The sequence below is a fragment of the Pseudophryne corroboree genome, chromosome 3 (genome assembly GCF_028390025.1).
Source record: "Pseudophryne corroboree isolate aPseCor3 chromosome 3, aPseCor3.hap2, whole genome shotgun sequence".
NCBI classification, from domain to species: Eukaryota; Metazoa; Chordata; class Amphibia; order Anura; family Myobatrachidae; genus Pseudophryne; species Pseudophryne corroboree.
Genome location: NC_086446.1, coordinates 311,847,464 through 311,870,590, shown reverse-complemented (window position 1 = coordinate 311,870,590; position 23,127 = coordinate 311,847,464). Strand labels below are relative to the sequence as shown.

The 23,127-nt window shown below is 47.8% G+C and overlaps 1 protein-coding gene across 2 annotated transcripts in view; it reads left to right on the top strand.

The window, feature by feature from the left end:
* The window catches only part of GHDC (GH3 domain containing), a 139,307-nt gene that overhangs the window by 67,490 nt on the left and 48,690 nt on the right, over positions 1-23,127 (top strand). Inside the window, exon 9 of one of the 2 annotated variants that reach the window (XM_063959427.1) lies at positions 13,730-13,798. The exons of the other annotated variant lie outside the window; for it this stretch is intronic. Coding sequence (XP_063815497.1) covers positions 13,730-13,783 — 54 coding nt within the window. The 3' untranslated portion in view covers positions 13,784-13,798. Of the gene's footprint in view, positions 1-13,729; positions 13,799-23,127 lie in introns of those variants that run through there. 2 annotated transcript variants of the gene reach the window in all.

The following is a 23,127-nucleotide window of genomic DNA, read 5'->3' as shown; positions in this document are numbered from 1 at the left end:
CGCAAGGCGGTAGGGAGGGGATACGGAGACGCGGGGCGGTAGGGAGGGGATACGGAGACGCGGGGCGGTAGGGAGGGGATACGGAGAGGCGGGGTGGCAGGGAGGGATACGGAGACGCAGGGCAGCAGGGAAGGGAACCGGAGACGCCGGGCGGCAGGGAGGGGATCCGGTTACGCGGGGCGGCAGGGAGGGGATACGGAGACGCGGGGCGACAGGGAGGGGATACGGAGACGCACGGCAGTAGGGAGGGGATACGGAGATGCACGGCAGTAGGGAGGGGATACGGAGAAGCACGGCGGTAGGGAGGGGATACAGAGACGCACGGCGGCAGGGAGGGGATACACAGATGCACGGCGGTAGGGAGGGGATACAGAGATTAGGGCGGCAGGGAGGGGATACAGAGAAGCACGGCGGTAGGGAGGGGATACAGAGACGCGGGGCGGAAGGGAGGGGATCTGGAGACGAGGGGCGGCAGGGAGGGGATCTGCAGACTCGGGGTGGCGGGGAGGGGATACAGAGACGTGGCCGGCGGGGTGGGGATACAGAGAGGCGGGGAGGGGATACAGAGAGGCGGGGTGGGGATACAGAGAAGTGGGGTGGGGATACAGAGACGCTGGGAGGGGATACAGAGACGTGGGGCGGCGGGGAGGGGATACAGAGACGCAGGGTGGGAATACAGAGACGCAGGGCAGTAGGGAGGGGATACAGAGACGTGGGGTGGCAGGGAGGGGGGTACAGAGACGCGGGGCTGCAGGGAGGTGATACAGAGACGCGGCAGGGAGGTGATACAGAGACGCAGGGCGGTAGGGAGGGGATACAGAGATGCGGGGTGGCAGGGAGGGGATACAGAGACGCGGGGCGGCAGGGAGGTGATACAGAGACGCGGGGCGGCAGGGAGGGGAAACAGAGATGCGGGGCGGTAGGGGGGATACAGAGACTGGGGTGGCAGGGAGGTGATACAGAGACGCGGGGCGGCAGGGAGGGGATACAGAGACGCAGGGAGGGGATACAGAGACGCAGGGAGGGGATACAGAGACGCAGGGCGGTAGGGGGGATACAGAGACGCAGGGTAGCAGGGAGGGGATACAGAGATGCGGGGCGGCAGGGAGGTGATACAGAGACGCGGGGCGAGAATACAGAGACGCGGGGCAGTAGGGAGGGGATACGGAGACGCTGGGCGGTAGGGAGGGGATACGGAGACGCGGGGTGGCAGGGAGGGGATACAGAGACACAGGGCGGTAGGGAGGGGATACGGAGACGCGGGGCGGTAGGGAGGGTCCCCAGTGAGGAAGGTAATGGAGAGGAGGGAAAGTAGTGGAGGGGTGGACACCAGAAGCGGAGACCTGGGGAAGAGAGAAGAGGAAGTGATACTGCACAGGCTAGATAGGGCAGTAACCTGACTCTGCCCCTGATCCCGGGGATACAGGGAAAGTATGGGGGACCTGGTGGATGTGGGCCGTGGTGGAAGTGCTGACAGCGTGACCCCACACACCTAACCGGGGTGGCAGAGCTCTCTCCTGGCCCCCAGCTCGTACCTGCCACTCTCAGCGTTGCACTCACAGTATGACGCGCGCTGTCCGTGTCCCCGTCTCAGGGCTTTCGGGCGGCAGGGCAGGCCCTGTGCTGTGGAGTCCGGGCCTCTGGCGATGGTGGGAGGAAGCGGAGTAACTTCACGTGTGCGGAGAAGGAGGAGGCGGCGGGTGTCTGTACGCGGCGCAGGAAGGGCTATGAAAGCCTTCTCCTGCACCATCCGTCCCTCGGAAATGTGTATGGCAGCGGCGGCAGCAGTTGTTGTTGTTCCCCAGCGGCGCGGCCGGGAAGTGAGAGTTGCTGATGGGGGACTCGGAGGGGGGAGACGGACAGGCAGCAGGAGCAGAGACTTCCTGCACATGTGATGGATGGGCGCTGTGACTCCGCCCAGCGTTAGAAGGCCAGGCACAGAGTCACAGGGCTATTATATAGGAGATTGTATATCGCAGGTAATCACCAGGCAGTAGCTACTAGGTTCCGCATTATTTGAAAGACTGGCTTCTCCCTCTTTTTAAACGTGGGTGCCTAAGAATTTATAGAAGCCAGGTTGGGGGATATCTTCCCTCATTCCTTGACTCGATTTTTTCGTATCAGCAGACATTAGATTTTAGGGGGGCATGTAGTTTGAAAGAGAAGACTTCATTTCTCTTACGTCCTAGGGGATACTGGGAATCCATTTAGTACCATGGGGTATAGATGGGTCCACTAGGAGCCATGGGCACTTTAAGAAATTGATAGTGTGCGCTGGCTCCTCCCTCTATGCCCCTCCTACCAGACTCTGTTTAGAAAATGTGCCCAGAGCAGCCGGTTACGTCTCTGGAAGCTCCTGAAGAGTTTTCTGTGTTTGTTATTTTCAGGCAGGACTGGATGGCACCAGCCTGCCTGTTTCGTGTGACTTGGGGGAAACGGCCCAACCTCTCTCAGGGTTAATGGTCCCGTTCCCCGCTGACAGGACACTAGCTCCTGAGGAAACTATTCCCAAGCCCCACCACGGCGAGCATACATTCCCGCAGAACGCCGCAACCCCTAACAGAGCCAGAAGAATGAAGAGTGGTGAGTACTAAGCCGGCGTCCCGGTTAGCGGGTTGCCGGTCATTATGGCGGCATGAGGGTATGGAGACGCACAACTTCTAAACGGGGTGGACTGCGTCTCCCGCTGTGTACGGACACAGACGCTGAACAGCTGACACAGTACCCAGACTGGCAACATAGTCATAAAAGGAGTCTGTCTTCATTTTATGCACAAGACACATACAGCCAGTATAAAAAAAGTGCGGGAAGACCGCATGCCATTGAAGGGGCGGGGCTTCACTATGAGCAGATCCAGCAGCTAACAAGCACCATTTTCCCTCTGCAGCTGACACAGACGCTGACTGACAGGGACGCGCAGCTCCTCCGGAGAAACTCCAGATTACCTCAGCTGTACTGGGGGGTCATAGCAGGGGGGGAGCGATTGTTGTTGTACTAAATCCCTAATCTAGGTACTTAGTCTGCGACCTGGCTAAGCTTGGCATTAACTTTAAGGGGCGCTGTGTGCTGGTTCCATACTCCCTCTGTGTCTCCCCGGAAGGGCTCTTTGTAGGTTAGTTGTGCATTTAACCTTTTCCTGTGTGTGTGTTTGTGCTGTCACTATACAGTATGTCAGACAAAGAGTGTGTTTCATGTAAAGCACAGTGTTCCTAGTGGGGCAGAACCAGTATGGGTGGACTCCATTAGGGTAATGATTTCCACAATCTCTACTAAGTTATCTCGGCTTACCAGTTTCACAAGAGGCAAGTATAACTTTATAGAACGCCATTCAAAAACTGGTACAGACCCAGGTCATTGTTCCAGTTCCACCTCAACTGCGAAACAAGGGGTAATATTCCAACTTGTTTGTAGTACCGAAACCGGACAGTTCGGTGGGGCCTATTCTGAACCTCAAGCTGTTAAACCCGTACTTACGAGTATTCAAAATCAGGATGGAGTCTCTGAGCGGGGATCTCAGGTCTCGAGGAGGGGGAATTCCTGGTGTCTCTGGATATCAAAGATGCATACCTTCACATTCCGATCTGGCCACCTCATCAGGCTTATATACGATTTGCACAGCGGGACTGTCACTACCAGTTCCAGGCCCTGCCATTTGGTCTCTCCACGGCACCGAGAGTTTTCACCAAAGTGATGGCAGAGATGATGTTTCTACTCCGCAAACAGGGAGTGAACATAATTCCGTACCTGGACGATCTTCTGATAAAGGCACCGTCCAGGAAGCGGTTGTTGGACAGCATTGGCCTCTCAACCAGACTACTCCTGGATCACGGGTGGATTCTGAACCTACCAAAATCTCACCTGGAACTGACAGAGGCTTCCTTTCCTTGGAATGATACTCGACACAGTCTCAGAGAGTGTTCCTTCCCTTGGAAAAGGCTATGGTAATCCAGTCGATGGTTCGGGCTGTACTGAAGCCAACCCGGATCTCGTGCATCTGTGCATTCGCCTTCTGGGGAAAATGGTAACCCCTTACAAGGCGCTTCAGTACGGAAGGTTTCATGCGAGGCCCTTCCAACTAGATCTATTGGACAAATGGTCCAGATCGCATCTTCACATGCACCAGAGGATCCGTCTGTCGCCAAGAGCCAGGATCTCCCTTCTGTGGTGGCTACAGACTTCTCACCTCGTCGAGGGTCGGAGGTTCGGGATTCAGAATTGGATTCTGCTAACCACAGACGCAAGCCTCAGAGGTTGGGGAGCAGTCACCCAGGACGTTCAGTTTCAGGGAAGATGGTCAAGTCAGGAAGTCGTCCTTCCAATAAACATCCTGGAACTCAGGGCTATCTACAATGCCCTTCTGCAGGCCTCATCTCTTCTTCGGAATCAGGCCATTCAAGTCCAGTCAGACAGTGTGACGGCGGTAACGTACATAAACCGACAGGGCAGAACAAAAAGCAGAGCAGCAATGTCAGAAGTGTCAAGAGTTCTCCTCTGCCCGAAAAAACACGCTGTGGCGTTGTCAGCAGTCTTCATTCCGGGAGTAGACAACTGGGAAGCAGACATGCACTCGGGGAATGGGGCCTTCACCCGGAGGTGTTCCAGTGGTTGACACGTCAGTGGGGATATCCACAAATCGACATGATGGCCTCTCGACTCAACAAGAAGCTCAAGCGGTATTGTTCCAGGTCGAGGGACCCACAAGCAGTGGTGGTAGACGCTCTGACAACTCTGTGGGTCTACCAGCTGGTGTACCTGTTTCCTCCACTTCCTCTGCTCCCAAGAATTCTAAAAAGAATAAAAAGGGAAAAAGTTCAAGCAATCCTCATTGCTCTGGACTGGCCACGAAGGGCCTGGTATGCGGATCTTCTCGAGATGCTGCTCGAAGATCCGTGGCCTCTACCTCTTCGCTAGGATCTTCTGCGACAGGGCCCGTTCGTCTGTCAAGACTTACCACGGCTACGTTTAATGGTATGGAAGTTGAATGGCTGATTCTAGCCAGGAGAGGGATTCCTGACAAGGTCATCCCGACTATGATCCAAGCCAGAAAGGGGGTAACGTCTAAACATTACCACCGTCTCTGGAGGAAATATGTCTCTTGGTGTGAGAGCAGACAATATTCTGCAGAGGAATTTCATCTGGGACGTTTCCTGCTTTTTCTGCAGTCGGGAGTGGATGTGGACCTACGTCTAGGCTCCATAAAAGTCTAGATTTTGGCCTTGTCTATTTTCTTTCAGAAACAATTTGCTACTCTCCCTGAGGTCCAGACGTTCTTGAAAGGTGTTCTGCACATCCAACCTCCCTTTGTGCCTCCCACGGCACCTTGGAATCTCAATTTGGTGCTGCAGTTCCTACAATCAGACTGGTTTGAACCGTTAGAAGAGGTTGACGTAAAGTCCCTCATCTTTTTAGGTGCACATGGCAATGTCGCTTTCCGATATGCATCGTTGGGCACCGCCACGCTCTTCATCTATTGCCAGGACTGGTGCAAGTTAATCTTTTTTTTTTCTGTTTACCTGGATCACTGGGAAGAATGAGTGGGGCTTGTGCTGCACAGGCTTAAGGTATATACAGATGACAAACCCCACTTCTTTGCAGCAAAGCGGTTAATTTTATAATTTATGTTACGGGATATATTATCCCATGTATACTATTCACAGGGCATCATGGTCAGATATCCAGTGCTGTACAGGGGGCCATTTTATTCTCCTACAAACTCAGCTTACTGTCAAATTTTCCCACTAAAGTAGCCCTGTTCAGTGGCCCCGAGGGGGGTGTGGGGGTGGGCGGAAACTATTACCCAGGCAGCTGGAGGGGCCCGAGTCCGCTGCCCCCCGTCCCAAGTATACCTATACTTAAGGCCGGTGCTATCTTCCAAGTGATATCCTCGGGAAGATGGTGCCTACACATTGAAATCAAAGACTCTTTGCTCTCCAGTGTACAAAACATACAACATTTTCCCAAATATCACTGGAAAGATGGAGACAGCTGAGGAGGAGGTACCCGCCTCCCGCAAGCAGGGTAGAAAGCAGGTGCCATCTCCCCCCCCCCCCCCCTCCTGCCCCCCTCGCCCCCTCCCCCCCCCACCCCCCCGCATTAGATTGGCACCCCCCTTGGAGCGCGCAGGGGAAGCTTCACGCCCCTGCAATTATTAGGCCACATCCCCCATTCATTACAGGGGTCCCTGCATGGCTCTCTACACCCCTGGCTCTGCTCATCTACCAAACACCTTTCCTAGTTCTGTATTAAAGGCATATTTGTGGGATCAAAGGAAAAAATGAGAGCTCTGCTAGATGTTGTGGAAGCCAGACCTAGATTGGGTTTGGATATTTTCTCAGTTGTGTACTTGTGTCAGTCTGTATACAAGACAGTGGTCTGCACTGTGAACAAGTCCACTTTGAGCAGCCTCACTACTAGTCATCATGGGTCTTTACTTTTGATATCCATTGATTTATATTATAAAAGTCCAGAGTCCTGTAAGATTTCATGAGAAGTACATTGTACCATTTAAAGTTTATCTAATTACAAGATTGCAGTAGGGATGGCCATCGACCATCGATGTTTCAAAATCATCGATGGTTTATATCCGATGTCAAATACTTTAGCCATCGATGGAGGAGAACCACATGGTTTCCTGCCATCAATGGTAAAGACCAACCAAATAGGTTTTTTTCCCCCCTTTACAATGTGTCTGGACACGGAGCATAGCTCCACCCCCTGACTCCAGCAAAGCCCCACCCCAGTCATTGATTAGCCCACATCATATTAAAGCAGGGATAATCATCGATGGGAGAAACCATCGATGGCTCCCAGGCAAAAAGTTTTATGCCCTTTGGTGGTTATCATCAATAGTACCATCGATGGCCATCCCTATTTTGCAGTGATCTATGAAAATAAGATTTTACTTACCGATAAATCTATTTCTCGTAGTCCGTAGTGGATGCTGGGGACTCCGTCAGGACCATGGGAATAGCGGCTCCGCAGGAGACAGGGCACAAAAGTAAAAGCTTTAGGATCAGGTGGTGTGCACTGGCTCCTCTCCCTATGACCCTCCTCCAAGCCTCAGTTAGGATACTGTGCCCGGACGAGCGTACACAATAAGGAAGGATTTTGAATCCCGGGTAAGACTCCTACCAGCCACACCAATCACACTGTACAACCTGTGATCTGAACCCAGTTAACAGCATGATAACAGCGGAGCCTCTGAAAAGATGGCTCACAACAATAATAACCCGATTTTTGTAACAATAACTATGTACAAGTATTGCAGACAATCCGCACTTGGGATGGGCGTCCAGCATCCACTACGGACTACGAGAAATAGATTTATCGGTAAGTAAAATCTTATTTTCTCTGACGTCCTAGTGGATGCTGGGGACTCCGTCAGGACCATGGGGATTATACCAAAGCTCCCAAACGGGCGGGAGAGTGCGGATGACTCTGCAGCACCGAATGAGAGAACTCCAGGTCCTCTTTAGCCAGGGTATCAAATTTGTAGAATTTTACAAACGTGTTCTCCCCGACCACGTAGCTGCTCGGCAGAGTTGTAATGCCGAGACCGCTCGGGCAGCCGCCCAGGATGAGCCCACTTTCCTTGTGGAATGGGCCTTGACAGATTTAGGCTGTGGCAGGCCTGCCACAGAATGTGCAAGTTGAAATGTGCTACAAATCCAACGAGCAATCGTCTGCTTAGAAGCAAGAGCACCCAGTTTGTTGGGTGCATACAGGATAACAGCGAGTCAGTTTTCCTGACTCCAGCCGTCCTGGAAACCTATATTTTCAGGGCCCTGACAACATCTAGCAACTTGGAGTCCTCCAAGTCCCTAGTAGCCGCAGGTACCACAATAAGCTGGTTCAGGTGAAACGCTGACACCACCTTAGGAAGAAACTGGGGACGAGTCCGCAGTTCTGCCCTGTCCGAATGGACAATCAGATATGGCTTTTGTGAGACAAAGCCGCCAATTCTGACACTCGCCTGGCCGAGGCCAGGGCCAACAGCATGGTCACTTTCCATGTGAGATATTTCAAATCCACAGATTTGAGCGGTTTAAAATGTGATTTGAGGAATCCCAGAACTACGTTGAGATCCCACAGTGCCACTGGAGGCATAAAAAGGGGGTTGTATATGCAATACTCCCTTGACAAACTTCTGGACTTCAGGAACTGAAGCCAATTCTTTCTGGAAGAAAATTTACAGGGCCGAAATTTGAACCTTAATGGACCCCAATTTGAGGCCCATAGACACTCCTGTTTGCAGGAAATGCAGGTATCGACCGAGTTGAAATTTCTTCGTGGGGCCTTCCTGGCCTCACACCACGCAACATATTTTCGCCACATGTGGTGATAATGTTTTGCGGTCACCTCCTTCCTGGCTTTGACCAGGGTAGGAATGACCTCTTCCGGAATGCCTTTTTCCCTTAGGATCTGGCGTTCCACCGCCATGCCGTCAAACGCAGCCGCGGTAAGTCTTGGAACAGACCTGGTACTTGCTGAAGCAAGTCCCTTCTTAGCGGCAGAGGCCATGAGTCCTCTGTGAGCATTTCTTGAAGTTCCGGGTGCCACGTCCTTCTTGGCCAATCCGGAGCCACGAGTATAGTTCTTACTCCTCTACGTCTTATAATTCTCAGTACCTTGGTTATGAGAAGCAGAGGAGGGAACACATACACCGACTGGTACACCCACAGTGTTACCAGAACGTCCACAGATATTGCTTGAGGGTCTCTTGACCTGGTGCAATACCTGTCCAGTTTTTTGTTCAGGCGGGACGCCATCATGTCCACCTTTGGTCTTTCCCAACGGTTTACAATCATGTGGAATACTTCCCGATGAAGTCCCCACTCTCCCGGGTGGAGGTCGTGCCTGCTGAGGAAGTCTGCTTCCCAGTTGTCCACTCCCGGAATGAACACTGCTGACAGTGCTATCACATGATTTTTCGCCCAGCGAAGAATCCTTGCAGTTTCTGCCATTGCCCTCCTGCTTCTTGTGCCGCCCTGTCTGTTTACGTGGGCGACTGCCGTGATGTTGTCCCACTGGATCAATACCGGCTGACCTTGAAGCAGAGGTCTTGCTAAGCTTAGAACATTGTAAATTGCCCTTAGCTCCAGTATATTTATGTGGAGAGAAGTCTCCAGACTTGATCACACTCCCTGGAAATTTTTTCCCTGTGTGACTGCTCCCCAGCCTCTCAGGCTGGCATCCGTGGTCACCAGGACCCAGTCCTGAATGCCGAGTCTGCGGCCCTTTAGTAGATGAGCACTCTGCAGCCACCGCAGAAGAAACACCCTTGTCCTTGGAGACAGGGTTATCCGCTGATGCATCTGAAGATGCGATCCGGACCATTTTTCCAGCAGATCCCACTGAAAAGTTCTTGCGTGAAATCTACCGAATGGAATCGCTTCGTAAGAAGCCACCATTTTTCCCGGACCCTTGTGCAATGATGCACTGACACTTTTCCTGGTTTTAGGAGGTTCCTGACTAGCTCGGATAACTCCCTGGCTTTCTTCTCCGGGAGAAACACCTTTTTCTGGACTGTGTCCAGAATCATCCCTAGGAACAGCAGACGTGTCGTCGGAAACAGCTGCGGTTTTGGAATATTTAGAATCCACCCGTGCTGTCGTAGAACTACTTGAGATAGTGCTACTCCGACCTCCAACTGTTCTCTGGACCTTGCCCCTATCAGGAGATCGTCCATTTTCTTTGAAGAAGAATCATCATTTCGGCCATTACCTTGGTAAGGACCCGGGGTGCCGTGGACAATCCAACCGGCAGCGTCTGAAACTGATAGTGACACGTACCACGAACCTGAGGTACCCTTGGTGAGAAGGGCAAATTGGGACATGGAGGTAAGCATCCCTGATGTCCCGGGACACCATATAGTCCCCTTCTTCCTGGTTCGCTATCACTGCTCTGAGTGACTCCATCTTGATTTGAACCTTTGTATGTAAGTGTTCAACTATTTCAGATTTAGAATAGGTCTCACCGAGCCGTCTGGCTTCAGTACCACAATATAGTGTGGAATAATACCCCTTTCCTTGTTGTAGGAGGGGTACTTTGATTATCACCTGCTGGGAATACAGCTTGTGAATTGTTTCCACTACTGCCTCCCTGTCGTAGGGAGACGTTGGTAAAGCAGACTTCAGGAACCTGCGAGGGGGAGACGTCTCGAATTTCCAATCTGTACCCCTGGGATACTACTTGTAGGATCCAGGGGTCCACTTGCGAGTGAGCCCACTGCGTGCTGAAACTCTTGAGACGACCCCCCCCCACCGCACCTGAGTCCGCTTGTACGGCCCCAGTGTCATGCTGAGGACTTGGCAGAAGCGGTGGAGGGCTTCTGTTTCTGGGAATGGGCTGCCTGCTGCAGTCTTCTTCCCTTTCCTCTATCCCATGGCAGATATGACTGGCCTTTTGCCCGCTTGCCCTTATGGGGACGAAAGGACTGAGGCTGAAAAGACGTTGTCTTTTTCTCCTTTATACGGCAATACTTCCATGTGCCGTTTGGAATCTGCATCACCTGACCACTGTCGTGTCCATAAACAACTTCTGGCAGATATGGACATCGCACTTACTCTTGATGCCAGAGTGCAAATATCCCTCTGTGCATCTCGCATATATAGAAATGCATCCTTTAAATGCTCTATAGTCAATAAAATACTGTCCCTGTCAAGGGTATCAATATTTTTAGTCAGGGAATCCGACCAAGCCAACCCAGCGCTGCACATCCAGGCTGAGGCGATCGCTGGTCGCAGTATAACACCAGTATGTGTGTATATACTTTTTAGGATATTTTCCAGCCTCCTATCAGCTGGCTCCTTGAGGGCGGCCCTATCTGGAGACGGTACCGCCACTTGTTTTGATAAGCGTGTGAGCGCCTTATCCACCCTAAGGGGTGTTTCCCAACGCGCCCTAACTTCTGGCGGGAAAGGGTATACCGCCAATAATTTTCTATCGGGGGAAACCCACGCATCATCACACACTTCATTTAATTTATCTGATTCAGGAAAAACTACAGGTAGTTTTTTCACACTCCACATAATACCCTTTTTTGTGGTACTTGTAGTATCAGAAATATGTAACACCTCCTTCATTGCCCTTAACAAGTAACGTGTGGCCCTAAAGGAAAATACGTTTGTTTCTTCACCGTCGACACTGGAGTCAGTGTCCGTGTCTGTGTCGACCGACTGAGGTAAAAGGACGTTTTAACGCCCCTGACGGTGTTTGAGACGCCTGGACAGGTACTAATTGGTTTGCCGGCCGTCTCATGTCGTCAACCGACCTTGCAGCGTGTTGACATTATCACGTAATTCCTTAAATAAGCCATCCATTCCGGTGTCGACTCCCTAGAGAGTGACATCACCATTACAGGCAATTGCTCCGCCTCCTCACCAACATCGTCCTCATACATGTCGACACACACGTACCGACACACAGCACACACACAGGGAATGCTCTGATAGAGGACAGGACCCCACTAGCCCTTTGGGGAGACAGAGGGAGAGTTTGCCAGCACACACCAAAAACGCTATAATTATACAGGGACAACCTTTATATAAGTGTTTTTCCCTTATAGCATTTTAATATATATAGTCATATCGCCAAATAAGTGCCCCCCCTCTCTGTTTTAACCCTGTTTCTGTAGTGCAGTGCAGGGGAGAGCCTGGGAGCCTTCCCACCAGCATTTCTGTGAGGGAAAATGGCGCTGTGTGCTGAGGAGAATAGGCCCCGCCCCCTTTTCGGCGGGCTTCTTCTCCCGTTTTTCTGAGACCTGGCAGGGGTTAAATACATCCATATAGCCCCCAGGGGCTATATGTGATGTATTTTTAGCCAGAATAAGGTACTATCATTGCTGCCCAGGGCGCCCCCCCCCAGCGCCCTGCACCCTCAGTGACCGCTGCTATGAAGTGTGCTGACAACAATGGCGCACAGCTGCAGTGCTGTGCGCTACCTTATGAAGACTGAAAAGTCTTCTGCCGCCGGTTTCTGGACCTCTTCACTTTTCGGCATCTGCAAGGGGGTCGGCGGCGCGGCTCCGGGACGAACCCCAGGGTGAGACCTGTGTTCCGACTCCCTCTGGAGCTAATGGTGTCCAGTAGCCTAAGAAGCCAATCCATCCTGCACGCAGGTGAGTTCACTTCTCTCCCCTAAGTCCCTCGATGCAGTGAGCCTGTTGCCAGCAGTACTCACTGAAAATAAAAAACCTAACAAAACTTTTACTCTAAGCAGCTCTTTAGGAGAGCCACCTAGATTGCACCCTTCTCGGCCGGGCACAAAAATCTAACTGAGGCTTGGAGGAGGGTCATAGGGGGAGGAGCCAGTGCACACCACCTGATCCTAAAGCTTTTACTTTTGTGCCCTGTCTCCTGCGGAGCCGCTATTCCCATGGTCCTGACGGAGTCCCCAGCATCCACTAGGACGTCAGAGAAATTCCTATGCCTGTTCACCTATGAGAGTTTAATCTGTAAACAGGTATGACATAGAAATTAAAATAAACCGGTCTCTAGGGAGGTAGATTAACTAAAGCTTCTAAAACAGACAAGTGGAGATTTTGCCCATAGCAACCAATCAGATGTTTATCATTTTCTAGAATGCAATAGAGAAATGATAGCTAAAATGTACTTGGTTGCTATGGGCAACATCTCCACTAAACTTTAGTAAATCTACCCCTAGATGTTCTTCCAACTTCCAGTTTGCCTTGCGTGCTACATGTGTTTTTCTAGAGTCTGGCCTGTTTTGCAGTACATGCTTTTAATCAGAGCAACAGGAACCAGGTAAATGTCTCAGAAATGTGTTAAAAACTAGTCTTTGAAATAGAGATATAATATGGTCTTTTTGACTATTTTTGGAAACTTGTGCCCACCCCCCCTCCCCCCCAAGGAAATTATTGAACTGGAAATCTTGACTGAGACTTTCGTATCTCCCTCTCAGTACATGGTTACAACGTTTCACAGCATTCATCCTGTTGCTATGACAGATAAGTCATGACACATATTGATTGGGAATCCATTCCTGAGAAGACGACACAGCCGGGAAAGCCCTCCTATTGCAGACTGTGCTTTGTTCCTAATAATTGCTGTTCTGCATTATAGCCTTTGTCTGCATAGATTTTTTGGGGGGCAGTTATTATCTAAGCGTTGAATGAATAAACATGTTTGGTTTCTGATCTGGCTTGTATAGTTAGCAGGACTTAGACCGAGGCTGGATGCACACTTGAATCTAAAGATATTGTACAAGACTGGATGTGGCCGGGTGCCGTCACTGATGATATAGTAAACAATATGGTTCAGTGTGTATGAACGATATCGTTTGCGGGGGGAAATCTTGCCCCGATGTCCCATCAGATGTGTATCGGCAAGTGTGTATCCAGCCTAAATTCTGTACATGACAGTATGTGAAATTTATTTTGCTTATAGTCTTCCAAACAAGGTGAAAAGGTAACAGCTTGGTACACACACAATTTAGCATTTACTTCATGCTATGGTGATACATAGTCCTGGATACAGAGCTATAATCCTTAGTGACAAAACAGGTGGGTTTGTTTTTTTTCCTACTGCAGTTGGGAAAATATAAGAAAACATCTGGTCGCCATCTATAATTTCTATAGAGAATAGCGATGTTGGATAAGGCATGATTCTGCGGCATCTACTGTGTGCTGGTGTCAAGTCCATTGTAGATTCAGTCATGGTATAGGAGCCTTTTATACATATATGTCGCTAATGTTGCCAGATCTTTTCAGGATGTGGTCAGGTTCCCGGCAGTCAGAATCCTGACGGATCCCAAAGGCAAGTAATTTGATCTTTTAAAGTTTGATCATTTTGTATTGTCTACTGGATATGCAATATTACATTGTGTTATGCTGGTGTTTTGACATAAAATAATCTCCAGTAATGTTTGTTGGCTTCATAAAATGGCTTTTCAGGATTATGAGAAATAGATTTTCTATTTTCTTTGTTATTTTTCCACACAATTCAGCCTTCATTTTCTTTTAGCTTTTGTGATTTATAAACAGAGACACAGACTTCCTTATTAAAGTTCAGTTTCTTATTCCAAAATAGAATCCGATAGTGTTTATATCATTCTGCAGGCTTCAAGTTTTCATAATACAAGTATGAATCATTCCCTTGTTAGTTGGTAAACACTGCTATAATGCGATGTCATTTTTGGATTATTTAGAATAAAGATGCCCAACATCAGTAGTCATTTATTGATTGAAAGTTTTCTTTTTGCTTCTCTTAAAAATAAATAGTATTATACAAATAAATCATCATTTGTAGTAGGTGACGGAACTTTGACATTGCATGTTAAACAATAACTTCTTTGAAATTCCTATAAAGAGGATTCGGCTGCTGGTCCCCGACACACAGCAAAATAATCATTCTCCAATACAGGTTTCGCTGGGGCCATCTGATACTGTAGGAAGGTGCCGGGGCATCCTCCTTCCTTCAAAATACTAATTATATGATACACAAGTGTTGTTTATATGTATATGCGCCTGTAAATATTCAGCGTAGACAGTGATTTCATAATTGCAGTTTTCATTAGGAAAGCTGTTTTATAAAGAACTATATGCCCAGCAAATTATATCTGATTTTAGAGGTAACCTCGGATTCCTGAGACCTGTATAAAGTAAGTACTCAGGCCCTGATTCTGATTTGGTAGTAAAGCAAAAAAAAGCTAGTAACTTTTGTATCTGGAAGAACCATGTTGCAATGCAAGGGAACAATTACATTAATCCTTTTTCTGTGCAGGGTAAATCTAGCTGCATTTGCATGTAGCCCACAAATGTAAAGCTGGGCATAGACTATACAATTATCTGGCAGATCATTTGCCAGAACTGTATGGTTGGAATGAAAATCAGGTAATGGATGAGAGCAAATGACTACGGCCATTTTCTCCAAAACACTGGAAAATGGAGAAAACCTGTCGTTCAGGCAGATTGGTTACAGATTTTAATTCCAACCAGCCAGATATGGCGGATATTCTGCCAGATAATTATGCAGTATATGCCCAGCTTCATTTCTACACTGCAATATAGGTTTCAGTGTGGACAATGGTTCAAAGGGGACAGCTATAGTGGGCCCCAAGGAAGAGGGCCACAAAATACATGTGCCGAAGAATCTGTTAATACTCCGCTCCGCCCGCCAATTAAATAAAAGCAAACATTGACTGGCCTCAATGTCCATACAGGCACTAACTTCCCATGCGGCTTTACCAGCTCCTGGCTAGCCAGGTGACGTGTCGTGTTGCTCTGAGTTTTGGTTCCCTCAGTCCCGACCCCTGACAGCCGCAGGCACAGCTTGCAGGTAAGCTTGTGTCAGTTACTGTAGCCAACCTCCAGCTCCCCACCTCAGCCAGCAGTATGCACTGCAACTCACACCCACCCCTGCTGCAGCCAGCCCTTAATCCTACAACCCCCCCCATAGTGTGCAAGCACCTGCAGCCGCCCCCTGTAGTGTGTTTACCCCCCTATAGCCAGACTCCATACCCCCTCTCCCCATGCTGTGCTCCCCTGTAGCCAGCCTCCAAACCCCCCTCCCTATAGTGTGCTCCTCTCTTTAGCCAGCCTCCATACCCCCTTCCCATAGTGTGCTCCGCTGTAGCCAGCCTCCAAACCCCCCTCCCCATAATGTGCTCCCCTGTAGTCAGCCTTGAAGCCCCTCATCCCATAGTGTGTCTCATATTGTAGTCAGCCTTCAGCCACCTCCTGTAGTGAGTTTACCTCCCTATAACCAGCCTCCAAGCCCCCTCTGCTCATGCTGTACCCCCTCTAGCTAACCTCCATTCCCCCCTCCCCATAGTGTGTTCTCCTGTAGCCAAACTCCAGCCCCCCCCCCCCCCCCCCCCCATAGTGTGCTTTCCTGTTACCAGCCTCCAAATCCCTCCTCCCCATAGTGTGCAGTGATTCCGTGTAGCCAGCCTCTAACACTGATCCAGGGATGGCCATCAGTGGGTTATCCATCGAAGGTTGCCATCAATGGTACCATCGGTGGATAACCTCGATGGTGGGCAACCATCTGAAAGGGAACCATCAATGGTTTTGCCCATTGATGGTCCCCATTACTTTAGTATTGAGGTAGACGCGGCCAATCAGAGCCTGGGGGTGTGGCTCTATACTATCGTTGGCGGGAAACCATCTGGTTCTCCCCCATCGATGGTAAAAGTAGTTACCATCGGTCATAGAAATCATCGATGGTCGATGGCCACCCCTACACTGATCCTATGATGTGTAGCCAGTAACATGCCCTGGCAAGGACTGGGAGTCTGGTGAGAAGGCTAAACACAAGTTTTACAGAAATATTTTAAAAAATTGTTAAATAGCACAGCTCTCTGTGAGCATCTATCTATCTATCTATCGATCGATCGATTGTACCATATACATAAGTGGTACTCTGAGCCGTAAATAAATCAAACAGTAAAACCATAGGTTTCTCTGACGTGCCTGGACTTTAATGTCCTTCCCACAGGGAAGCAAAGACATTAAAGTCCACAAATGTAAAAAAAAAAAAAAACACAAAAAAAAACATACATACATATTTACACATGCATATAAACAGCTGCTTAAAATTTGGTGAGTTTTGATCAGAGATGTGTGGAAAAGGATGGGGGGGGGATATCCTGGCAGACGGGATTCCGGCTGTCACTATACCGACAGCGGCATACCGGCAGCAAGTCTCATCGCGGGCTGGCTGTGCTTGACACGCATCGGACCTGGTGGCTCGCTTTGCTCACCACAGTTTCTAATTTTCTATTCCCTCTCAGTTGGTGGCGTGGACCCACCAACCGAGTGGGAATACCGAGTGTTTGTCAGGATTCCGGGTGTCGGTATTTCACCGGCTGTTGGGATTCAGGTGTCAGTCTCCTGACAGCAGGTGTATTGACTGCATCCCCCCTAGAAGCATGTGGTGGGCTGTGGAAAGAGTCTGCTGTTGGATGAAAGATAAGAAGATAACTTTCAGTGTGTATGCACCAACGATGAACGATGCGCGGCCCCACACTCGTTCATCGTCGTGCACCTCGGCGGCCAATCGGCCAGTGTGTAGGACCCTTAAGTTTGTAGTTATAGAGTTCTCTTTTAATATACTGTAGCCTTAATATTTCCTGGTGAAACTGATGCTATTGTTTAATTCCTTCTCTTCATTATAGTACTCTAGCAAATTGCAGTATTGGAGACATAATGCACGTGTATATTTTATAGCATATTTAGAAGGAAATTACTTACTAAGTGTATTTAGGTTTTTTAAATCTGTTTTGTTTAATATTGCTCATGGGTAGGTTTGGGAAACTCTGATCTAATTAATACAAAGAATAACGAGCCATCTGGCAGCAGATCGGCTCTCCCTGACTAATTAACTAGTTCTCTAAGTTGACAATGCCAATAGCTGTTTGCTTAAACCTATTTATTCATGTGCACTGTCATTTTTTTTCCTGCACAATTGATAATGCCAAATTCCATCCCTGAAGTCACTAGCAAGCCAGCTTGTTAGTACTCTAATTAACAGGCAATCCATTATCGTATTAATACTGTATAACTGTACAGGAAGTGGAAACAATAAAAAAGGTTTTGCTTAATTTATTCAAATCAAGAGACTCCATATGGGTACAGCTAAGGAGGCAATCATGGAAATAATATCACATCATGCTGTTAGAACCAACATTTATGTCACTTGCTGTTCCTGAGATCTTTTGCAGGTGTTGGATGTGTCCCTTGGTTTTATGGAGTTCTGTAGTTGTGGTCACATGCTATTTATGTCATCTGTGAGCTGGTGCTAGGGTTGATTCTCATTGGTGCCAGCTGCCTTTAATAGCCACCTGTCACAGGCATATATAGCAGGTGATAGTGTTCACATGCTCCTGCTTCTGCTCTGATCTCTGCTTTGTTTGCTGTCTGGTGTGATCGTAAGTTGCACAACCTTGTCTGCCACCTGATTCGACTTACTGACTATGATTTTGATTCTGCCTGTTTACCATTTGGGGCAGTATCCAATTACCCACGGTCATTGACTGCAGGCAGTTGCTTCGCTGGGGGCTATCCTATTAGCCCCGATAAGCCGGCACGAGTCGCTGCTTATCAGTGATTTTGTTTCATCTGTATCTAATTGAATACCTCGTAAAAAAATCTCAGTAAAACATTGGGAAAAACGGCAAAAAAGATTTTCGATCACGATATTTCATCACAGGTAATTGGATACCCCCATAGACCAACTTTATGCTTTTTGACCTCTTCGGTGCATAACATGCCGCATGGACCAACCACCTGCTAGTCTTTGTTCTGCTTTCAGTGCATTGACTGCCGCATAGCACTTTTATTACAACCGTCTGATATTTCCACTTTCACACATACATCTATATCCGAATCTTTACACATGAACGCACATCAGCCCCGGATTTCTGCATGTGTGAAACAACCCAGGACTAAATCCTGGGTTCCCGATTCTGCACCCAACCAGGGTCATGATGATGCTGAGACCCGGCAATTTGCCTGCTTGCTAGAACCAGCAAATTCCCGGCTCACATGTCTGAAAGGGGTATAAGTGATTTGTTTCATACGTGCACTGCTTGCTCTATACTGCCATCGGACAGTGCTGTACTGCTCTGCCCACTACTGCTGCTATTATGAATTTCTACTTACTGCTCACAAATCACCATACACTTTCTGCTCTATACTGCTATTGTTTTGCAGGACTTCCTGTCTGCAGCTAGACTATGGACTGTTACTGCTGTATATTTACAGGTGAAACTCAGAAAATGAGAATATTGTGTAACAGTTCCTTTATTTCAGTAATTCAACTTAAAAGGTGAAACTAATATATTATATAGACTCATTACATGCAAAGTGAGATATTTTAAGCATAGGTGTGCGCAGGGGGGGTGCCTGGTGTGCACAGGCACCTCCTAATGTCTAGCACGCGATCTCACATGCCTGAGGCAGCGCTAGCCGAGCAGGCTGATTACTGTCCCCTCTGCGCTGCACCCTGTCAGGACTGCATTACTGACCGGATGCCTGGGTTAATCAATGGTGCCACTGCCACCGGCTTTCAAACTCCCGGCTCCACCTTCATGTACAAAAACTAGTGATGAGCGGATTCGGTTTTACTCGGTTTTACTCGGTTCTCAAAACCGAATCTTATTGGCTATCCAAAACACGTGACATCAGTGAGTCAATAAGATTCGGTTTTGAGAACCGAGTAAAACCGAATCCGCTCATCACTAACAAAAACAGCATGATGTGACGTGATTACGTCATGCTGCTCGCACGCCCACCCGCCACACACCCACCTCTTTCCTTCTATGCTATTACAACGCCAGCCACTGATGAGGATCAGCATGCAGCCAGCGTTCCTCTTAGGAAGAAAAATTCAATACTGGCAGGCGGTCGGCAGCAACATTGACATGTCACTCATTTTTCCAGCAGCGGCAGTACTAGTCTGCGACTGTCAGTGTCAGTGAGTGACTGACTTGTAAGTAAGCTGCTGTATCTTGCAGGGGAAAGAGAGGGGGAGCCAGACCAGGCTGAGGAGGAGCAGTGTAATTGCAGTGCCATCAGGGGTGTTTGTTTGGTGCACACCACAACATCTGACAATGGGGGTCATTCCGAGTTGTTCGCTCGCTAGCAGATTTTAGCAGCATTGCACACGCTAGGCCGCCGCCCTCTGGGAGTGTATCTTAGCTTAGCAGAATTGCGAACGAAAGATTAGCAGAATTGCGAATAGAAAATTCTTAGCAGTTTCTGAGTAGCTCGAGACTTACTCCTACATTGCGATCAGCTCAGCCCGTTTCGTTCCTGGTTTGACGTCACAAACACGCTCTGCGTTCGGCCAGCCACTCCCTTTTATCCTGGCACGCCTGCGTTTTTCCGCACACTCCCAGAAAACGGTCAGTTTCCGCCCAGAAACACCCACTTCCTGTCATTCACACTCCGATCACTTCATCTATGGAAATTCTTCGGTCGGACGCGAGTAAATCTACTATTTAATATTGCGTTGACCATCAATAGATGGTCTAACTCTCTCTGCACATGGTATATCTGCCCCACCTGCAGTGCACCTGGTTTTGCCCATTAGAGGAAAATGTTGTTTTGCAATCAACCTTGAATTAGGCCAGTAGTGTACTAGGTACTTAAGGTATTTTGGTGCGGTTAAATCACAAAGTCCAAGTCCCACTAAACAGGATTAATTGCCAAAATATATAAGTAGAATTCCAAGGTAACATTATTTATTTATTTATGTATTTATTAACCATTTCTTATATAACAGATTTAATGTGGGGAATAAAGAACAGTTTAGAGTCAAGGATGACACCTACGCAGCGAGCTTGTGGGGTAGTATTGATTATCAAGTTCTCAACAGTGATAGTGATATCAGGTTAATAACCACAGTTGGTCGGTGGACATATAATCAATTCTCATATATAGTGGTAGATGCTCAATTAGCTTAGTGATATCACTCAGGTGCTTGCAAGAGAGGGGTATTTCTGAGCAAGAAAAAAATAAATTTTGTTTCCCCCAGCACCCTGAATGAGACCAGTAACTAGATTTAAATCCCACACAATATTAGAATTCGGAGATCTTGGTTATATTTGCGCAAATGTATGAATAAGCCCCAAAGCCACGTCAAGGCCTCTCTGTATATTGGGGGTCCCTAGCGTTATATCTAGGTGCAGGGTGAGGCACCCCAAAAAATCAGCATAAACCAGAAAGCCCAGGGAAGCATACCAGTGAAAAAACTATAGTGTTAATAAATTAGTGTTGGGAAGCCGAAGCTATATACAGAAAGTGATACAAAAATAATGAGATGTAATTAAAATAAAGAAATAGTGTTAGTGAAGAAATTAGTAAGTAATAAGTGTTAATAGAACGTAAAGGTATGCCACACTAGAGCCATCCACCCAGCCAATCCAGGGGCACCGCACCCCACACCTCCATTACCCCAATCTGGGTCTATGATTAACCAGCAAGGAGCGACCTGATAATGGCTCCTTACTTAATATATCTAAGCTAAGAGCTACCTACCTTGGAGCAACCCCATAGTGCTCCATATGGCATATCAGGACCTGCACCTCCTCCTAATGCAGGATCCTATCTGCCTCTCACAACAAATGGATTGGGGGCTTATTCATACATTTGCGCAAATATATGTAACCAAAATCTCTGAATTCTAATATTGTGTGGGATTTAAATCTGGTTACTGGTCTCATTCAGGGTGCTGGGGGAAACAAAATGCCTTTTTTTCTTGCATATAATCAATTCTGTTTTGGAAATGTTAAGATTGAGGTGGCAAGATGACATCCAAGATGAAACGGCAGAAAGGTATTCAGTGACACGGACCAAAATCATTGACAAGGACCAATACAGGTGATGACACATTAGGGGAGGATACCAGGGACGTACGGTGAGGTGAGGCAGAGCCTTTCCTGTCATACTAACATATACACCAGAGTTTTGACTATATAAAGTATATGAAAAATGCAAAGAATATATTAGAAATATCTTCTTTGTATTATTCTAATCATTTTTAAAATCAAAACGCTGGAGTAAAAAGTCTATGGCAGGTGAGGCAGTGCAGCACAGGTGACAGAGCTTATTTGTTAGGGTATAGGATCAAGAGAAGAGGTAGTAGAGTAGGAGGATGAGAAGTGTTGATACTTTATCTTCATTTGTGGGATCAAATGAAGAGAATGTGCCAGAGGTTTCAGGTAGGGAATTGAGCAGGGCACTGGCTGAGAAAGAGCATACCATTTCATCTCAGGTCTTATCAATACTGTCCTTGAAATAGGAAACAAGATCTTGCACACTGATAGTGGCTTGTGGGTTGCGTGAGGGTGGCTTGAGAAGTGATTTAAATATATTAAAACATTGCATGGGGTTAGAGGCTTGAGCAGAGATGAGAGTTTGAAAATATATTTGTTTTGCATTGTCCAGGGCATTACGATAGGAGTGGTAGATAATCTTATATGTGAGGAAGTCACTTGGAGTACAAGATTTACGCCATTTACATTCAACTTTATGTGAGAGTTTTTGTAAAGTACCATGGTTGACATCTAGGCCTACGTTGCTTGTGATGGGTAGCTGGAGCCACTTCATCAAGGGCTATTTCTGGTTCAGGTGTGATACAGCTGAGAACTGAATGCAGAAATTGCTGAGAGCAGTTATTGCACAGAGGAAAGGTCTTCAAAATTAATAGCATTAATATTTTTTGGGTTTTAGGTTGATTTGGAGGACTTCAGTGACATTGAGTATGAAGTAATGGAGGAGAGCATGCAGGTGATAAGGTTGTAATCTGAGAGAGGGAAAGGAGTGTTGGTGAATTCAGAAACAGCATAGTCTGGTTAATACAAGATCAAGGTAGTGGCCCTCCTGATAAGTAGAGGAGTCTGTCCATAGGGAGAGACTGAGAGAGGAGGTTAGAGAGACTAGTTTGAAGCCATGAGCAGCAGATTTCAGCCCATCAATAGCGATATTGAATTGATCCATGAGAATGGTGCTGATATCATAGGAAAGGAAGTGGGGGAACCAGGCAGAAATATCTGTGGGCGATAGCTGCATAGAGTGTACTTCCAATGATGTAACTTTGACTGATGGAACCTGTGGTAGAACTGTATATGTGATAGATTGGGAGAGTAATATTCCAACCCCACCTCCTTCACTGTTTCCAGGCCTGGAGGTGTGTGTGGAGTGGAGACTACCATGTAACAGTGCTGCAGGGAAGGCCATGCCTGATTGTGTGAGCCATGTTTCTGTTATAGCCAGCAAATTGAAGTTGTTAGTTACGAAGAGGTCATGGCTGGATATTAATTTATTACAAACAGAATGTGCATTCCATAAGGCACATTTTAGTGATTTGGAATGTGATAGGAGATGTGATGTTTATGAGGTTAGCTGGATTTATATATTGCTGCGAATCAGGTAATGTGGCTGGGGCAAGTGATTGGGCCCAGATTTGGTGAAATGTCACCAGCTAATAGAAGCAGGAGAGAGGGATAAATGATGCTGTAGGATGTTTGTGAAAAATTTTTATGGTGACAGGTTGTGGATGTTATTATCAATGTATAAAGATAAGTAAAAAAGCTCATGCGTGTTAATAAGAGGGTGTGGATAATTCAGGTGTATAGAGGGGTGAGTTTGTATGGAGAGTGAAG